This window comes from Cricetulus griseus, chromosome 4, assembly GCF_003668045.3.
Source record: "Cricetulus griseus strain 17A/GY chromosome 4, alternate assembly CriGri-PICRH-1.0, whole genome shotgun sequence".
In the NCBI taxonomy this organism is placed as follows: Eukaryota; Metazoa; Chordata; class Mammalia; order Rodentia; family Cricetidae; genus Cricetulus; species Cricetulus griseus.
The window spans coordinates 17,096,069-17,111,202 of NC_048597.1; the positions used below are offsets into that span (position 1 = coordinate 17,096,069).

The 15,134-nt window shown below is 45.8% G+C and overlaps 1 protein-coding gene across 1 annotated transcript in view; it reads right to left on the minus strand.

Annotated features, from left to right (window-relative positions):
- Cxadr (CXADR Ig-like cell adhesion molecule) overlaps positions 1-12,667 on the minus strand; it is a 36,370-nt gene extending 23,703 nt beyond the window's left edge. The window contains exons 1-2 of the mRNA XM_035443635.1: positions 11,994-12,667; positions 8,317-8,444 (exon numbers count right to left, since the gene is read on the minus strand). Of these exons, the coding sequence (XP_035299526.1) occupies positions 8,317-8,444; positions 11,994-12,667 (802 nt within the window). The remainder of the gene's footprint in view (positions 1-8,316; positions 8,445-11,993) is intronic.
- Positions 12,668-15,134: the final 2,467 nt, after the last annotated feature.

Here is a 15,134-nt window from a genome sequence, read left to right on the forward strand (position 1 = left end):
ACAGCTTAGTTAGCAGAGTGTTTGTCGAGCATGCAGGAAGCTCTGGTGGGTTAGATCTCCACCATGCCATAAACCGGACATGGTGGTGCATGCCTAAAACATCTGTCTTAGTCAGGGTTTCTATTGCTGCAATGAAACACCATGACCAAAAAGCAAGTTGGGGAGGAAAGACTCTATTTGGCCTCCACTTCCACAGCACAGTTCAACATTGGAGGAAGTCAGGACAGGAACTCAAAAAGGGAAGGAAACTGGAGGCAGGAATTGAGCAGAGGTCATGGAAGAGCACTGCTTACTAGCTTGCTCCTTTTGGCTTGCTCAGTCTGTCTTCTTGTACAAGACAAGACTACCAGTGCAGGGATGGCCCCACCCACAATGGGCTGAGCCCTCCCCCATAAATCACTAATTAAGAAAATGCCTTATAGTCTGAACTTACAGAGGCACTTTCTCAATTGAGGCTCTCTCCTTCCAGATAATTTTAGTTTGTGTGTCATAGAGTTTTCCAAACAGAAAGAATTCAACATTTATTATGACAAGAAAAGACACTAAAATGTGTCTACGAGGTTTAATAATCACTGGTTTACCTAGGTCAACTCCACCTTAGCTCTGTGGACGTAGAATGGGATACATCTGACTAGAATGACTGGGGCATCCAAGCAGAAACAGAAGTGACTATTTTGAGGAACATGGCCTTCAAGAAGAGGACAAAACAGTAGACAAACTGAGATCCTGTCCAAGTAAAGGTTGAAATGGGAAATGTTGTAGAACATGCTTGCAAGTCCATGTGAAAGAAAAGAAACTAGAACAAAAAGGGAATACACGTCGTCGAACACTTGGATGGAAGGATGAAGACCTCAGAGAAATAAAACCTTGGAAACAGGGTGAAACACCTGAAAGGCTGGAGATCCACAGTCCAATTATGCTTAAGTTTACATCGGGGTGCAAGAAATTAAAGAAGAAAACATCTGACTTTTGCCTTCCCAGAACGGTGCCTTATCTCTATCCCGAGGCCCATTGCAACACCTCAGCAAAAAATACGTATTACTTCCCTCAAACCTCAAACGGGAATTGAGATTGCTTGTTACAAATGTTTACTATAGAATTTAGAAACCAGGAATAAGGAAAATGTAAGCAATCATGGAAAGGCAGGCAAGGGGCATGTGGATAAAAGCAGAGCTAAACTGGCTTGAGACCCCGCCCCCCAGTCCCCTCACAAAGACCCTCTTTTGAAAGGCTGCATCCACACATCAACTCTGACCAGTGTCTCTAGCCCTTTCCTATCTAAGCTGTACACTGTCTTCCCCTTGGTCTCCAATCTGTGGCTGCTAATTTCAAATGTGCCTGACAAAACAAATGCAAATAGGTTATTTAGCATTATGGGTAAAAGAAGAATGGTTGCCATGGTGAATATTTTCATCACCTTCATGAAATGCTATGTATCACTCCATTTTAGGAAATCTTTGCCTCCCTCCCTCCTTACTCATAAAAACCTCAGCTCCCTTCTTATTCCCTTTTCATTAGCATAAGCCTGGAAAGGAGCTACTTGCCAAAAGCAATAAGAACACATCCGGGTGAAATATGAAATGTAACACACAAATGGGCATGCCGAAATCAGTAAATAGTGTTCTACCTTAAAAAATAAATAAATAAAATAAAATAAAAATCCTAAATCAATACAGAAAAGGTCACTTACATCCTGTGATACGAATGTCTAAACTGGCTGCTTTAACCATGGTATCAATGCCTTCCCAATGTCCCAAAGTGAATTCAAACTCCTCCTCATCCATTACCACAGGCACTGTAGCCCGCTTGCTTGGTGCACCTCCACAAATGCATTTATTTCCCCCATGGGCAAGTTTAAGACAGCAATTTTTGCATACATTTTTTGTCGATCTTCCATGTAAAATGCACAGTGTTCATCACTATCAAATAAGGGGTGCTGACATAATTCTGTCACCATGTAACAATGGCTCTGATGATTAAAAGAAACTAAGAAAACAAGAGACTTCACTTAGCTCACCACCAACAGTGACACACATAACTATTTGAAAGGTAAAACCTCACAAGAATAATACAAAGCCATACTCCATTAGTCTTGATGATGACATGCTGCTTTTGTGCATTTTCAGAGTAGGTGTTCATTCTAGGGCTGCCTATAGCAGAATATCCGATTTCCATTCTAGATCTAGGCCAGTCAGTATGGTAACTGCCAGCTACAGGACAAGGGACTAAGGCAAGCTGAAAAGAGCTATAAATAGAAACACTAACCAAATTTCAAGCCTACATGGAAAATAAGTTTACTATCTCAATCTGTGTTTAACTTGATCATATATGGAAATGTGTTTTATACAAACCGGGTTAAAAGTTACTCAATTAACTTCACCTTTTCTTTTTTCAGAGATGACTGGAAGAAAATTTCTAATGTTATATGTAGGCAGCATTTCCATTGTACAGCACTATAGGACGTCATGGCAACAATTAATTGGATGCAAGCTTTGATTCCTACAGTTTTGAACAATGGATGTCCTTATCCCAAGGCTATTAAGAGAATAGATTCAAAACCAAAGAACCCTGAGTGGTGGCCCATTCCTGTGGTCACAGAATTTCAGAAGCTATGATTGGCCAGCTGCAAGATCAACTCCAGCCTGGCCTGCACAGAGATGGCATGGCGTCAAAGAACTAGAACAAAACCAGGGTATATTCACTTTTCAATCCCAGTCTAGATTGGTTTTGTTTAGTTTTTTTTGTTTCTTTTCTGGTGTTTTCAAGACAGGATGCCTCTGTAAACTGCCCTGGACATCTCACGACTCGATGTGTAGACCAAACTGGCCTCAAACTCACAGAGATCCACCTGCTTCTGCCTCCAGAGTGTTAGGATTAAAGGCGTGCCCACCACCACCTGGCTCTAGATTGGCTTGAACTGATAATGTTTGCAATGAACACTGAAGGAGTCTTCAATTCTTACTGCAACGCTACTACCATACAAAACAAGGTGAAAATTTGTCTAGTCCACTTGAAAACACGGGAACTTTCCTGGTTTCCAAGTTATAAACATTGTTTACTGGTGCTGAGTCTGCAGACAATGGTGACAGTCATACTCTAAGGACTTAGGAAAGCTGTGAGTCATGGCATTTAGCCCTCAGGAGTCCTTGAGAGGCTCATCTGCAAGTCAGAGCTTCTATGTGGTCTTCAGGAAACCTGAAAAGCTCCTGGGAAATCACACCTGTGTCTTCGTCTTCAGAAGGTGCAAAAGTATACACGAGTCTCCTTCCTTCTTGCAGTCTAAATATCTTTCAAGTCACGGAAACGAATGTTTCCAAAGACATCTGTATTTCCTGGGTGTGTACATGTTAGTTCATTTACCTGTGCCAAGCCATTTTCTCAAATACTACAGAACAACACTGAACCCTGACACTGATAATAATATACTCCAAAACAGACCGGCAGTTTTCCTTCCTTCCCTCCTGCAACAGAGCAGGAAGCAGTCTTCTCCAAGCGCTGTGTCATTACAACCAGCTGTAAACACAGCTGACTCCAGTTGAGACCTTTAAGGATTACACTCTAAAGTAGCCAACCCCGTTCCAAATAAAAAAAAAAAAAAAAGGTGAGACCAGGAAGAAGAAAGGCTCCATCCAGAGCCACCTGCCGAAAGCATCAGAGATACAATGTTACCTGCTTGGTCTCATCAATAGTTACCTTCTCCACCTTCAACATCCACTGTTACTAAATAGAAAACTTGTTTTAACTTTGTCCTCCATTAGCCAGGAGTGGGTAAAGGGCTAGGAAAAGCAAATCTGAAGAAAACTATGAGAAACGGAAAGCCCCAGAAGAACGATGAAGCTGGCTGCAGTTTTCTGAAGGAATCCTGTCCTTGTGCCAAGGGGACCACCTACACTCCTCACATTCTTCCATCTGCAATTCCAGCCCAATTTAGAAATGAAGTAGAAAAGAGTTCTCTAGTCTCTAGGAAACTATCTAACCCCAGAGCCACCACGATAGATTTCTGGAATCCCATCACTCAGGAAGGGTGAGGCCTAACAAGACACTGTGAATAAGGAAAAAGAAAACATCTTTCGTGTGTGTGTGTGTGTGTGTGTGTGTGTGTGTGTGTGTGTGTGTGTACAGGTAAACATGTGTATGAAGATGTAAATGCATGTAAGGACATCCTCAGGCACCATCCACCTTGGCTTTCTTGAGATAGTCTCTTGGCCTGGGAGCTCATGATGCAGGTTAAGCCAGCCGAGGACTGGCAGATATCCCTGTCTTGGCCTCTTCTGTGCTGCTATTCTAAGTACTCCTGGCTTGTTATATGAGTTCTGGGGACTGAACTCAGATCCTCATGCTTGCCTACCAAACAGCTTTTACTTTTACTGACTGTGCTCTCTCCCTCTCTGGCTTCAAGAAGAAAATCTAAATATAGAAACCATCCGAACAATCATTTTTGAACAGTGGTTCTCAACCTTCCTTTAATACAGTTCCTCATGATTCGATGACCCCAAACATAACACTATTTCATTGCTACTTCAAAACCCTAATTTTGCTACTGTCAGGAATGGTGATGTAAATATCTGATATGTGACCCCAAAGGGGTCAAGACCCACAGGTTTGAGAACTGTTGCTTTAGACTATTGGGTTTCTTTTCCAAAGGAGGGTAAGTTAAGATTCAAACCAGGAAGCCCAGGCTCTGAGGTTATTCAGGTTAGCTGCTACTTGTTTCCTGGTTTCCTCTAAAAATTATTTCAGAGTTCACATCCATGACTTGCTGACCACTGAACAGACACCATCAAACCCCCCCCCCAGCTTAACCTCCTCCTTTATTTCCTCACAAAAGGATCAGTTCTAACCTGATAATGTCTTGTGTGTGGACTGGGGAAATGTGGCAACCAGTGGAGACAAAGAACAGACTAGAAGCAGAATCCCAAAGCTTGGGCTGGCATGGAAACAGACACCTCCTGTTCCTGAGCACCCAGGCACAGCTGACTCAGAGCTGGCCAGGTGGTGAGACACAGCCTGGCCTGGCTCACCTCTCCTATCAACCGGCTCTGGGCTTTAAATGCTCTTTCCAGTCTAGGTCCCTTCCCAAGTGTCATGTAGACCTTCCTGCACATATCCAATGAATGTGAGCAGCTAGGGAGGGCATATACAGTGCCTTATCTCATGAAAGAGTCAGGCTGGTGAGAAAAACAGTCATGATAAGGCGAGTCAGGAGTTAAAGGGATAGGCCTGGCACACAGGGGAAAGTTCACCGAAGCAAGGCCAGCTGTGAAGGTATTTCAACAAGTTTAACAGATGCTATGTTATCATGACCTGAACAGCTCGTGGCTGGAGGGACACACATCTTAGAACAGATGGGAGCAAGACGAAGAGAGTCGAGTCAAACGCCCACATTTTTGCCTGAGGGTTTGGGTGAATTTAAATTGTCAGAAGGAACAGTGCCCAGTGAAGTCTAAGTGGAGATGTTAGTGGGTGGTGTGATCTGATGGGCAAAGGCTGCGAGAGACTAGAAAGAGCGGCTGGAAACATGGGAATGGTAACTGAAACCACAAAACCTGGCAAGTCTGCACTCCAGGCACAAGTGGGAAACAGCACGGCGTGTCAAGATGAGCAAGGCAGGAAAGAGACTGATTATCAGGTGGGAAGGAAGCAACAGTCCAAAAGGGGAAAGACTGTTTACCAGGGTTTGGTTTTTATTTTTAATTTTATATGTATGGCTACCATGCAGTGCCTATAGAGGCTAGAGGAGGGTGTTAGATCCCCGGAGACTAGACTTATAGATGATTGTGAGCCACCATGTAAGTTGCTGGGACTTGAACCTGGGTCCTCTAGAAGAACAGCCACAGCTCTTAACCACTGAGCCGACTCTCCAGCCCCAACAATGCTATTTCTGCTGCAAGGTTTAAGAGATGAGGTGTGATGTAGCCACAGTGGTAACTTCGGTGTGCACAAGCCCTGCAGTTTCACAGAATCATGTGAAAGAAGGATTCGAAGTGAAAAGAAATAACTGCTGCTTCAAAAAAATCTGGTTAAGACAGGAAAAGACGACAGTGATGAAGGTTCTGGAAACACGGGGTTGAAAGCCTGCAGAAGCGTACGCTCAACCCTGATGAGGTCCAGATGTAAGAGATGAGATAGAAGAGTGTCATCCCTGAGCAACCAAAGTGTTCAGGAGTTCATCTGCAGGAAGAACAATATTTAAATAAACGAGGTCTTTGAGATTTTTTTATCTGGAGAGAGAAAAGGCAAGATCTGGTCTTTCTGTTTTGGAATCAGGCCTAAAAGTTCAATGTGCAAAGTCCAGTTTCTATTCTCTACTAACTGGACACCCACACAACCTATTAAAATCCAGCTTTTCTTTCACCACGACAGACACTGTCCTTGTGGAATCCATTGACCCCAATTTCACAACTGTTTGCTGGCCTCGTTTCTCCACCGTCTCTAGGACAACCTCCCTGTCTAGCTCTCCAGCAATCCTCATCACGCCTTGATGCTTCCACGCTCTCATCTTGTAGTGCTTACAGGTTGACGTTTCTGCCACCACCTATTTCACTTTTATTCACAGTTAGCATCTCTCAGCAGCTATCTCCTCAACTCAGAATTGCTGATCTTTGCCTCTCCTGGGATTAGACCTTTTTAAAAATCTCTCTACTGGTTTGTATGTTTTTAATTTTGTTTTTACTTCCTGTCTCCTTAAGATGCTAGTCAAAGGGGGGAGTAGACACCTTTGATCCCAGGGCTCAGGAGACAGAGGCAGGTGGATCTCTGTGAGTTTGAGGCCAGCCTGGGTCTACAAAGCAAGTTCCAGAGCTGCTGCTACACGGAGAAACCCTGTCTCGAAAAGACCCCCTCACCAAAAATAAATAAATAAATAAATAAATAAATAAATAAATAAATAAAGGTCCTAGTCAAGGGCTGGAGAGATGACTCGGAAGGTAACAGCACTTGCTCTTTCTGAGGACCTGGGTCCTGTTTTCAGAACCCACACAGTGAGTAACTACAGTTCCAGGGGACCTGACACCCTTTTGGCCACCCCAGACACCACCAGGCATGGAGCGGTATACATACATAATTTACAGGCAAAATTTACACATAAAGTAAAAACAATGAAGTCTTAAAAAAAAAAAAAAAAAAAAAAAAATTGAAGGGCAGTGATGGCTCATGCCTTTAATCCCAGGGCTTGGGAGACTAGAGGCAGGCAGCTCTCTGAGTTCAAGGCCAAGGCCAACATCACTGAGCCTAGAGTCTACAGGGGGCATTCATGCTCAGATCAAGCCAGAAGTCCTGCTGGAGCGGGCAGTTGTACCTGCCTCCAGAATGGCTGCCTTGTTACCATTTGAGACATTTCACAACTCTGCCAGCCTCTCAGGATCATGGGTGTGCAGGGTGAACTTGACCAACCTATAATTTTCTGCCAAACTCTCAAAACAACCTTTACATCTTTGTCCACTAAACATGGTCAGCAGTGACATCATATGGCACTTGTTAACATTAAGAAAAAAAAAAACCAAAAAACCTCAGGCCCCAGCCCAGGCCATCCTATGACTCATGTACAATAAAGGTTTCAACAGTATTTGTTACAGACTTTATATCCACTGAACTTCTCAACCCCCAAGACACATCCTTCATTACAAATCCCCACATCTTCATTAATACATTTTATAATTTGCAATGTCATACACTGTTATAGAGACCCCTAGCACAGAGCATAGTATATAGTAAGCCATAAATACTTGAATGAATAGACCCTTTGATCCATTAATTAATGGAAAAGTTTACTTAGGGACTTGGACAATCTAAGGTATGCAAATGAAAACTGACTGTCAGACAGTCCATTGGTAACTCAAGCAGGTGTGGTAGTTTATGCCTATAATCCCAGCACCTGGGGGAGCCAGGGCTGAGACAGAAAGGTTGCCGAGAGTTCAAAGCCAGCCTGGGCTACATTGTAGCCATAGTTGCTAGGGCTAACCTGCCCTAGCAACAGAAAGAGACTTCAGAAAGAATGAAAGAAAAATAGAGATGGGAGCTGGGTAAGAAAAAGAAAGGGAAGTAGGAAAGGAAGGAAAGAAAGAAAAGGGAAATAGTAGTTCAGAATCCAAAGTGAGCTGAGTTAGAAACTATCTTCATATAGTATCAGCCAGTTGAAGGTGACACTGACAGATATGAGGGCACCCAGGTTTAGGATAGATTGTAAAAAGGGCTCTGTGCCAAACCATGGCAAAGCTAGAAAGCAGTGAAGGACAAGTCCACTGGTTGGGAAGAACCAAAACTAGGTGTCAGAGATTTAAAAGAGATAAACTCATTCCACACAGGGGACAGCTTTACCTTTGGTAAACACAGCGCAGAGCTGAGAGCCAAACACTGAGATGGTGGTGTGGAGGCCCACTCCTAGAACCCCACAATCCCAGCTTTCAGGAAGCCGAGGCAAGAGAACGATGGCCAGGACAGCCTGCCTACATGAGAGAGAGAGCCAGAGATCAAAGGGAGGAGGGCGTATGGAAGGGAGAGGGGCAGCAGAGAAGGGAAGGGGGAGCACAGAAGGGAGGAGCACACCAGTGCACTCTGGGATGACTGTATCAAGCCAAGTCATAGACAATTACCTCATCCTTATTTTTTGTGGTAAGAACAGTGAAAATCTACTCAGCAATTTTCAAGACTATGTTATTAACCAGGGTCAACATGTCCAGATACATCTCTTAAAGGTATTCCTCTGATAATAATGAATCCTTTAACCAACATCCATCCTCCCAATCCTGTCTCCAGGACACCTGTTCTGCACACACAAAGCAACTGAGTTGTACTTAGAACTGTGGCTTAGCCACCGTCTAGCAAGTGACTGGGAATCAGGTTTTTTTTTTTTTTTTTTTCAGTCTTGCTCATGTTGGTAGAGTGAAAACCAGCGGCACCCAACATTCTGAAATGCTGGCACTAAGGGGAAGCCAGTCAAGTTTCCATCACAGATGAGGAGGAACTCATGAAGCCTCACCCACAGCTGAGGAATAGGGAGAGTCAGTTACCTTCAGGGAACTGACCTTGGTGGGTGGCCCATCCTCCAGTGCACGGGTCTGCATCCCTGCACCTGTGGACAGTACTGAATGGATTCACTGGACTGGAAAAGGACATGAAATTGGGAAAACATAGCAGGGGAAGGAAGTCATCCAGGAAGATTCGAAAAGCAAACAGGAAGTTGTTAAGATCAAAATGCATCATATACATGTATAAAAATCCCAAAGAATTGGTTGTTTTGGGTTTGGGTGTGTTTGTTTGTTGTTTTATTTTGTTTTTGTCCCAGGCTGTCCTTGAACTCACAGAGTTTCATCTGCCTCTGCTTCCAGATTGCTGGGATTAAAGGCGTGTCCTATTACACCCAGCAGGTTTGGTTTTTTTTTTTTTTAATAGCTTTTTTTTTTATTTTTGTTTATTTGAAAGAAAAGAAATGCTGGTTCACATATGTAATCTCCCTATTTGGGAAGTGGAGGCAAAAGAATCAGAAATTCAAAGCCCATCCTTGGTTATAGGCCAGCCTGGGCTACATGAGACACTCTGAAAACAAAGCCACGTCAGGTACATGGAATGGTACATCAGGCACATTAGTTTCCAACAGTGTCCTAAGCCTGGAAAATCGTGGATTCCCCAGTGACCCAAAATCACTCAGCCAAAACCATGAAATTAGAAGGCTAGTCATAAAAGCCTTCAATATTTGACACATGGTCAAACCAGCAGCAGGTTCTTCATAAGTGACGGGTGGCCAGTGTTAGAACTAAGAATATCAATTAGAGGTAATCAAAGAGAAAAGTGGCTGTTTCAAAGGTGTAATCTCACAGTGACATGAGCAAGATGAACAGCAAAACTGGGACTGCTGCACATTAATTTACACGACCACTCCATGCCTCAGTTTCTCTACTCATACAATAGGAATGATTAAAATACATACCCTCAAGTGTTGCTTGAGAGATTAAAGGAGTGTATATACAGCCCTAGAGACAAGTGCACTCCTGTAAATCCAGGGGGTGGTAGAAGCTCAAGCAGGGCTGCTGCCAAATTTGCTGTGTATGCATCTGAGTTCCAGACAAGCTTTGGATCCCTAAACAACAACACTAGCCATTTGGAAAGTGGTACTTACAGCCGGGGATGTATGTACCTCAGTTGGTAGAGTGCTTGAAGCCCTGACTTCCTAAATCTAGCACTGGAAAAAGGCAGAAGGGTCAAGTGTTCAAGGTTATTCTCCAATGATTATGCTATCATTGGAGGTCAGATTTGGTTGCTGGGGGTGGGAGGGTGGAGGGATGGGGGACAAGCTTAATAACTGTTTAATCAGGGGTTTAATCTTTCTACTACAGCTCCATCTCCACTACTGCTCCTATCCGTATGACTTCAGACTACATAGACAATAAACAGCCCCATCAGCATCCAGAACATAACGCAAAACTCTTTCAATCTTGCCAAGACCAGGGGTGGGCTGGAGAGGTGGCACAGGGGTTAGGAGCACTGACTGCTTGATCTTCCAGAGGACGTCGGTTCAATTCCCAGCACCCACATGGCACTCACACCTGTCTGTAACTCCAGTTCCAGGGCTTCTGACACCCTCACACAGACATACATGCAGGCAAAACACCAATGAACATTAAATAGAAATAAATTATTTAAAAAAAACTTTCAAAGACACGTCTATATAGTCCTGCAGTATCTAATAAGGAAAGCTTATCTTGCAAATACTAGCCAACTGTCTTGGCAATGAATAAACTTCTTACCATTGCATCTAAGAGCCAACACTCAAAGGCATACATCCATTAGTTCCTGAGGTTGGGATTTTGGATGGGGGGGGGTCCTTGGGGGTGTGCCTGGGAAATTTCTGAGTTCTTAAGCAGAAAAACTGGAGTGAAAATAGTTGTCCTGTTTAGATGAAAACAATTGTCCTTTAATGATTTACTCACTAACCCACTGTACGAACTGAATGGCTAAGTATATTAAAGCAGCCTTAACCGAGTGCCTATCAAAGAGGTATTTCAAAAGAAAAAAATACCCCATTCCATCACCAAAAAATAAATATAAAAAAGGAAGGTGTTCAGTCTCCTAAGGTTTCTGCTTGGGACCTGCTCTAACCAATATTTCCTCCAGGGAACACAACCTCATGGACTCAACTTGAGTTTGTTTTACAAAACAAAGGTGGGCTGGTAGACTGGTTCAATCGTTCTTCGTGTTTCCCAAAAGATTTACTTTCGAAATTTCAGCCAAGCCTAGAAGATCTGTATCAAAAAAGGTGGAGGCTGAGCGATAGCCTGAGATCCACAGATTAGACGTGTTAATAGAATGTTGATCCCATGAGTAATGTTCACAGCTGTAGTATCCAACAATGGAATTAACATTTCAACAGGAAGCAGAGCGAGCCATCCCAACAGACAGAGCCGCCGCCGCCAATCCAACCTCCTCCCCAACTCCCGGGACCCTCCCCAAAATCATCTTTGGTGACTACACTGAGTGTGCGTGCCTCCTAGAGTTGAACGTGCGAATCCTTTTATGACTCATTTGGGTTTAAAATTACGCCAAATGCATAGTATAGTCAATGAGATCAACTAGTTAAAATACAGGAAAAGATCAATTTCTAAGTGTCCAAATGTTTGTGCGTCCTGGGATCCAGGCATTTTTTAAATGCCTTTTTTTTTTCCTTCTGGAAAAAGGCTCTGCAGCCGAAAGATGACCCAGGCGATTCCTAACACCAAACAACTCACCACCTGAACGTGGTCTTTAAAAAACGAAATCAACTCATTACAAACCCGGGATATATCCTCCCCAACACTGATTTCAGGCCGTCAGCCCCCTAATACCCGGTGTCTAAGGGTGGCTCGGTCGAGCTAGCCTGTTCTTTGGAGACCAAAATCCAGCCGGCTAGCTCAGCTTGGGTGCTCCTTTCCTAGAGGTAGCCAGGATTGACACCGAATGGCTCAGTCTCCTCTCAATAATGGCGTTTGTAATTCAGCCTCCCCGCCTGGACTACACGATACCTAAAAGCTCGCAGCCGGGAGGCTGGAAATCGGGGAATGCCGGCGGACACAACAGCCAAGGCAGACGCGGGAAACAGACAAGGGCAGATAAAGCAAAGGCGTCCCCCGGGGTAACCTGCCCTGGAGGCGCGCCCCGCACGCTGCTCCACGAGCCCCGGCCACCGCTCCCGTGCGATCCGGTCTCCGCTCCGCAGCCGCGCAGACGCCCCACGCCCCCTGCGCGGCTCCCGGGGCAGATGCACACTCCCGGCTGCTGGAGCGCGTGGCCGGGTCAGATCACCCCGGTGCGTGGGTGCCCACCCGCCGCCACCACCACAGCGGAGCCCCAAATTGAGCCGCCCCCTCCCCCCACGCCCCATTGTTCCCGGGAGGCCGCGGGCTGCGGGCGCAGGGGACCGGGGACAGAGGGATGCCCCACTCACCCGCAAGCCCGCACAGAAGCACGAAGCACAGTAGCAGCGCCATGGTGGCCCGCCCGGTCGTAGCTTGCAGGTAAACGCTCCCAGAGCGTCGGTGCTCCCGAGCCTGGTACGCTGCCGAGTAGCTCCCGGCGGTGGCAGCAGCGAAGGCACCTCTGCGCCCCGCCCCAGCTCGGCAGGTGAACGCGTCACTTCCGGCAGCCGTCCGGAGCCCCTTGGCAAGAGCCCGCAGTGTTGGCGCCCTGGGGTTGCCATGGAAACTGGGCGCAGCGCGCGTCCCCCTCCGGGGAACCTTCCAGTTCCTGCAGGCTAGCGCCTGACACCTGCTTGCACTGGGAGCCACCTCCTGCTCCTCCGAGCCTTCTTCCCTCGGTTAGATTGCTGCTTTGTGAACCAGCCTGCCAGTCTCCCGGCTGAAACTGCAGGCACGCCCTCCTCCGGGGCCCGCTCCAGGCCAGAATTGCCCCCTCTCCCTAGACCCTGAGCTAGGCTCCTACCCTCCACCCGACAGCAGCCGCCCGATTCCGTGGTCAGGGCTGCCAGCCTCCCGCCACCCGTGTGCGGTTGGGCGATCCGCGAATCTGTCGCCTTCTTTTTGAATGGATAGGTTCCTGTGGAAGGCCCGGGAGAGGCTTTTCTTCCGCTCCTGCATATGCTGGCACCGTAAGATGCGGCTCAAGATCTAACAAATACCTTGGACTTTTCTCCTCCTTGCGTTTATGAGTCAACCCCGCCCTGAAATTAGCCCACTAGGACAAGAGAGCTTTAAAAGTGGGGCGGGCTGGGGGTGGCTAAATGCTTTAGGCATGGTGAACGGGAGTGGCTCTTCGGGAATTAGGGGGTTTGAGCAGTCTATGCAATGTACCCTGTGGCTCTCCCATGCTGTTGTTCTCAGGCTTGTCCTTGCTGTCTATTCTTGGATGCTCTTCCCAGATAACGTTTATTTTTAACTGTAGAGATGTGGAATTTCACAAGAGCCCCGTATCTGGAGATAGAAAATAGAAGCAACCAGTTCAGTGGCTGAAACTTGGCGGTTTGGGGGCGGGGGGAGGGGGGCAAAGTGAACGCGAACTCATGCACGGAAAAAGGTTGGCACCCCGCAGAGCGCATGGGAAATGCTCAGTAGGTAGCAGCTAATAAAGAACATTTGGGAGTGGCTTATTGTTTATTGAACCAGAAAGGAAAACAAACAGGTGCGAAGCTGTGAATGAGAATGGTCCCAATAGGCTCATATATTAAAATGCTTAGTCACCAGGGAGTGGCACTATTCGAAAGGATTAGAAGGATTAGAAGCTGCAGCCCCTTTTGGGGTAGGTGTAGCTTTGTTGGAGGAAGTGTGTCACTGGGGGCTGGCTTTGAGGTTTCAAAAAACCCAGATACTCATTTTCTCTCTCTCCTCTGCCCTCTCCTCCCCGTCTCCCCGCCCCCTCCATCCCTCTCTCTTCCTCCGTCCCTCTCTCCTCTCCCCTGTTTTGCCTTATAAAGCAGCATGCTTGTAGTTCTCAGCTACTTCTCCTGCATCCCATCTGCCTGTGGCCATGTTCCCTGCTGCGATGATAATGAACTAAACCTTTGAAAACTGTAGGCAAGCCCCCAATTAAATGTTTTCTTTTCTAAGAGTTACCTTGGTGGTACAATAATGATTTAAACAGAAGTAAAAAAAAAAAAAAAAAAAAAAAAAAAAAAAAAAAAGCTCCTACAGGGGAAAAAGGCTTAGTCTAGGAGAAGGTGCACTACCCAACTAAAAAGCTTAAAGAGTTTGCAAATTCTTCAAGCAGAAGTCTGGAGAATATATCTGGGAATGGATGTTTAAGGGTGTGAGATAATGATGGAAGGACCATAAAACCAGTCCTCTGAATGGGGACTCTAGGTTTAATATGGAAGCTCCAACAGTTAACCAAGGTGTCAAAAGTCGGAATAGCTGGCTGAAGCCTCTGTCAAAAGATGGCCTATGGAAAAGGATTTGGAGATGCCTGATATCCCTTGGCTTGGTGTTGATGAAAGGATTTTAATTAAGGCTCAGGAAAACTGCAGTGCTAGGTGAGTGGACTGCTTCAGCCTAATCCCTCACACTGGGGAGGTCCAGAAGATGTGCCTTTTAGGAATTCTGTAAGGTGCAAAATCGGGAGAAAGGCTCCAGCACATTTCATAGGTTTGTTGTTGCCACTTCCCTTGTGCCAGATCTCAGTGTTGAGACGCTGCTGCTCATTTGGGTGAATGAAACACAATGGGTTTAATTGGGCCCCCCAAAAAGCAGGGGCCAGGTGGCAGCACCGACTCTCCAAAGGCAAGGTGATTGTGGTTATCATAATGGGAAGCATAGACACAGCAAAGTCCAAAAGGCCCGACCTGTGATGGTCAGTCAGCTCAGGCAAAGTGAATGTTATGGCGGCCTGACTCATTGGCCATGTGATGCTGGCTAATCAATCATGGTGTTTCCAAGCTTGGAACAGATAAGAAGCCTACTGAAATTTTGGATTGTGGCAAAAGGCAACATAACCCAGTGAAGCCATTTCCAGACTTGAGCCAGTTTGCAGACCCAGAACTCCTTGAATGAAGGGATGGCCCGGTTCCCCTTAGGAGAGACCTTGATAAAATACTTAAAAGTTTTACTGCTAGCCTTTCTGTAGTCCTTCCCCAGAGGGACCTATGACCTTTTACAGGGATAACTAACTGTACACTGGGAGAAAGAAAACAATCAGACTTTCTGGGATCTATTGGA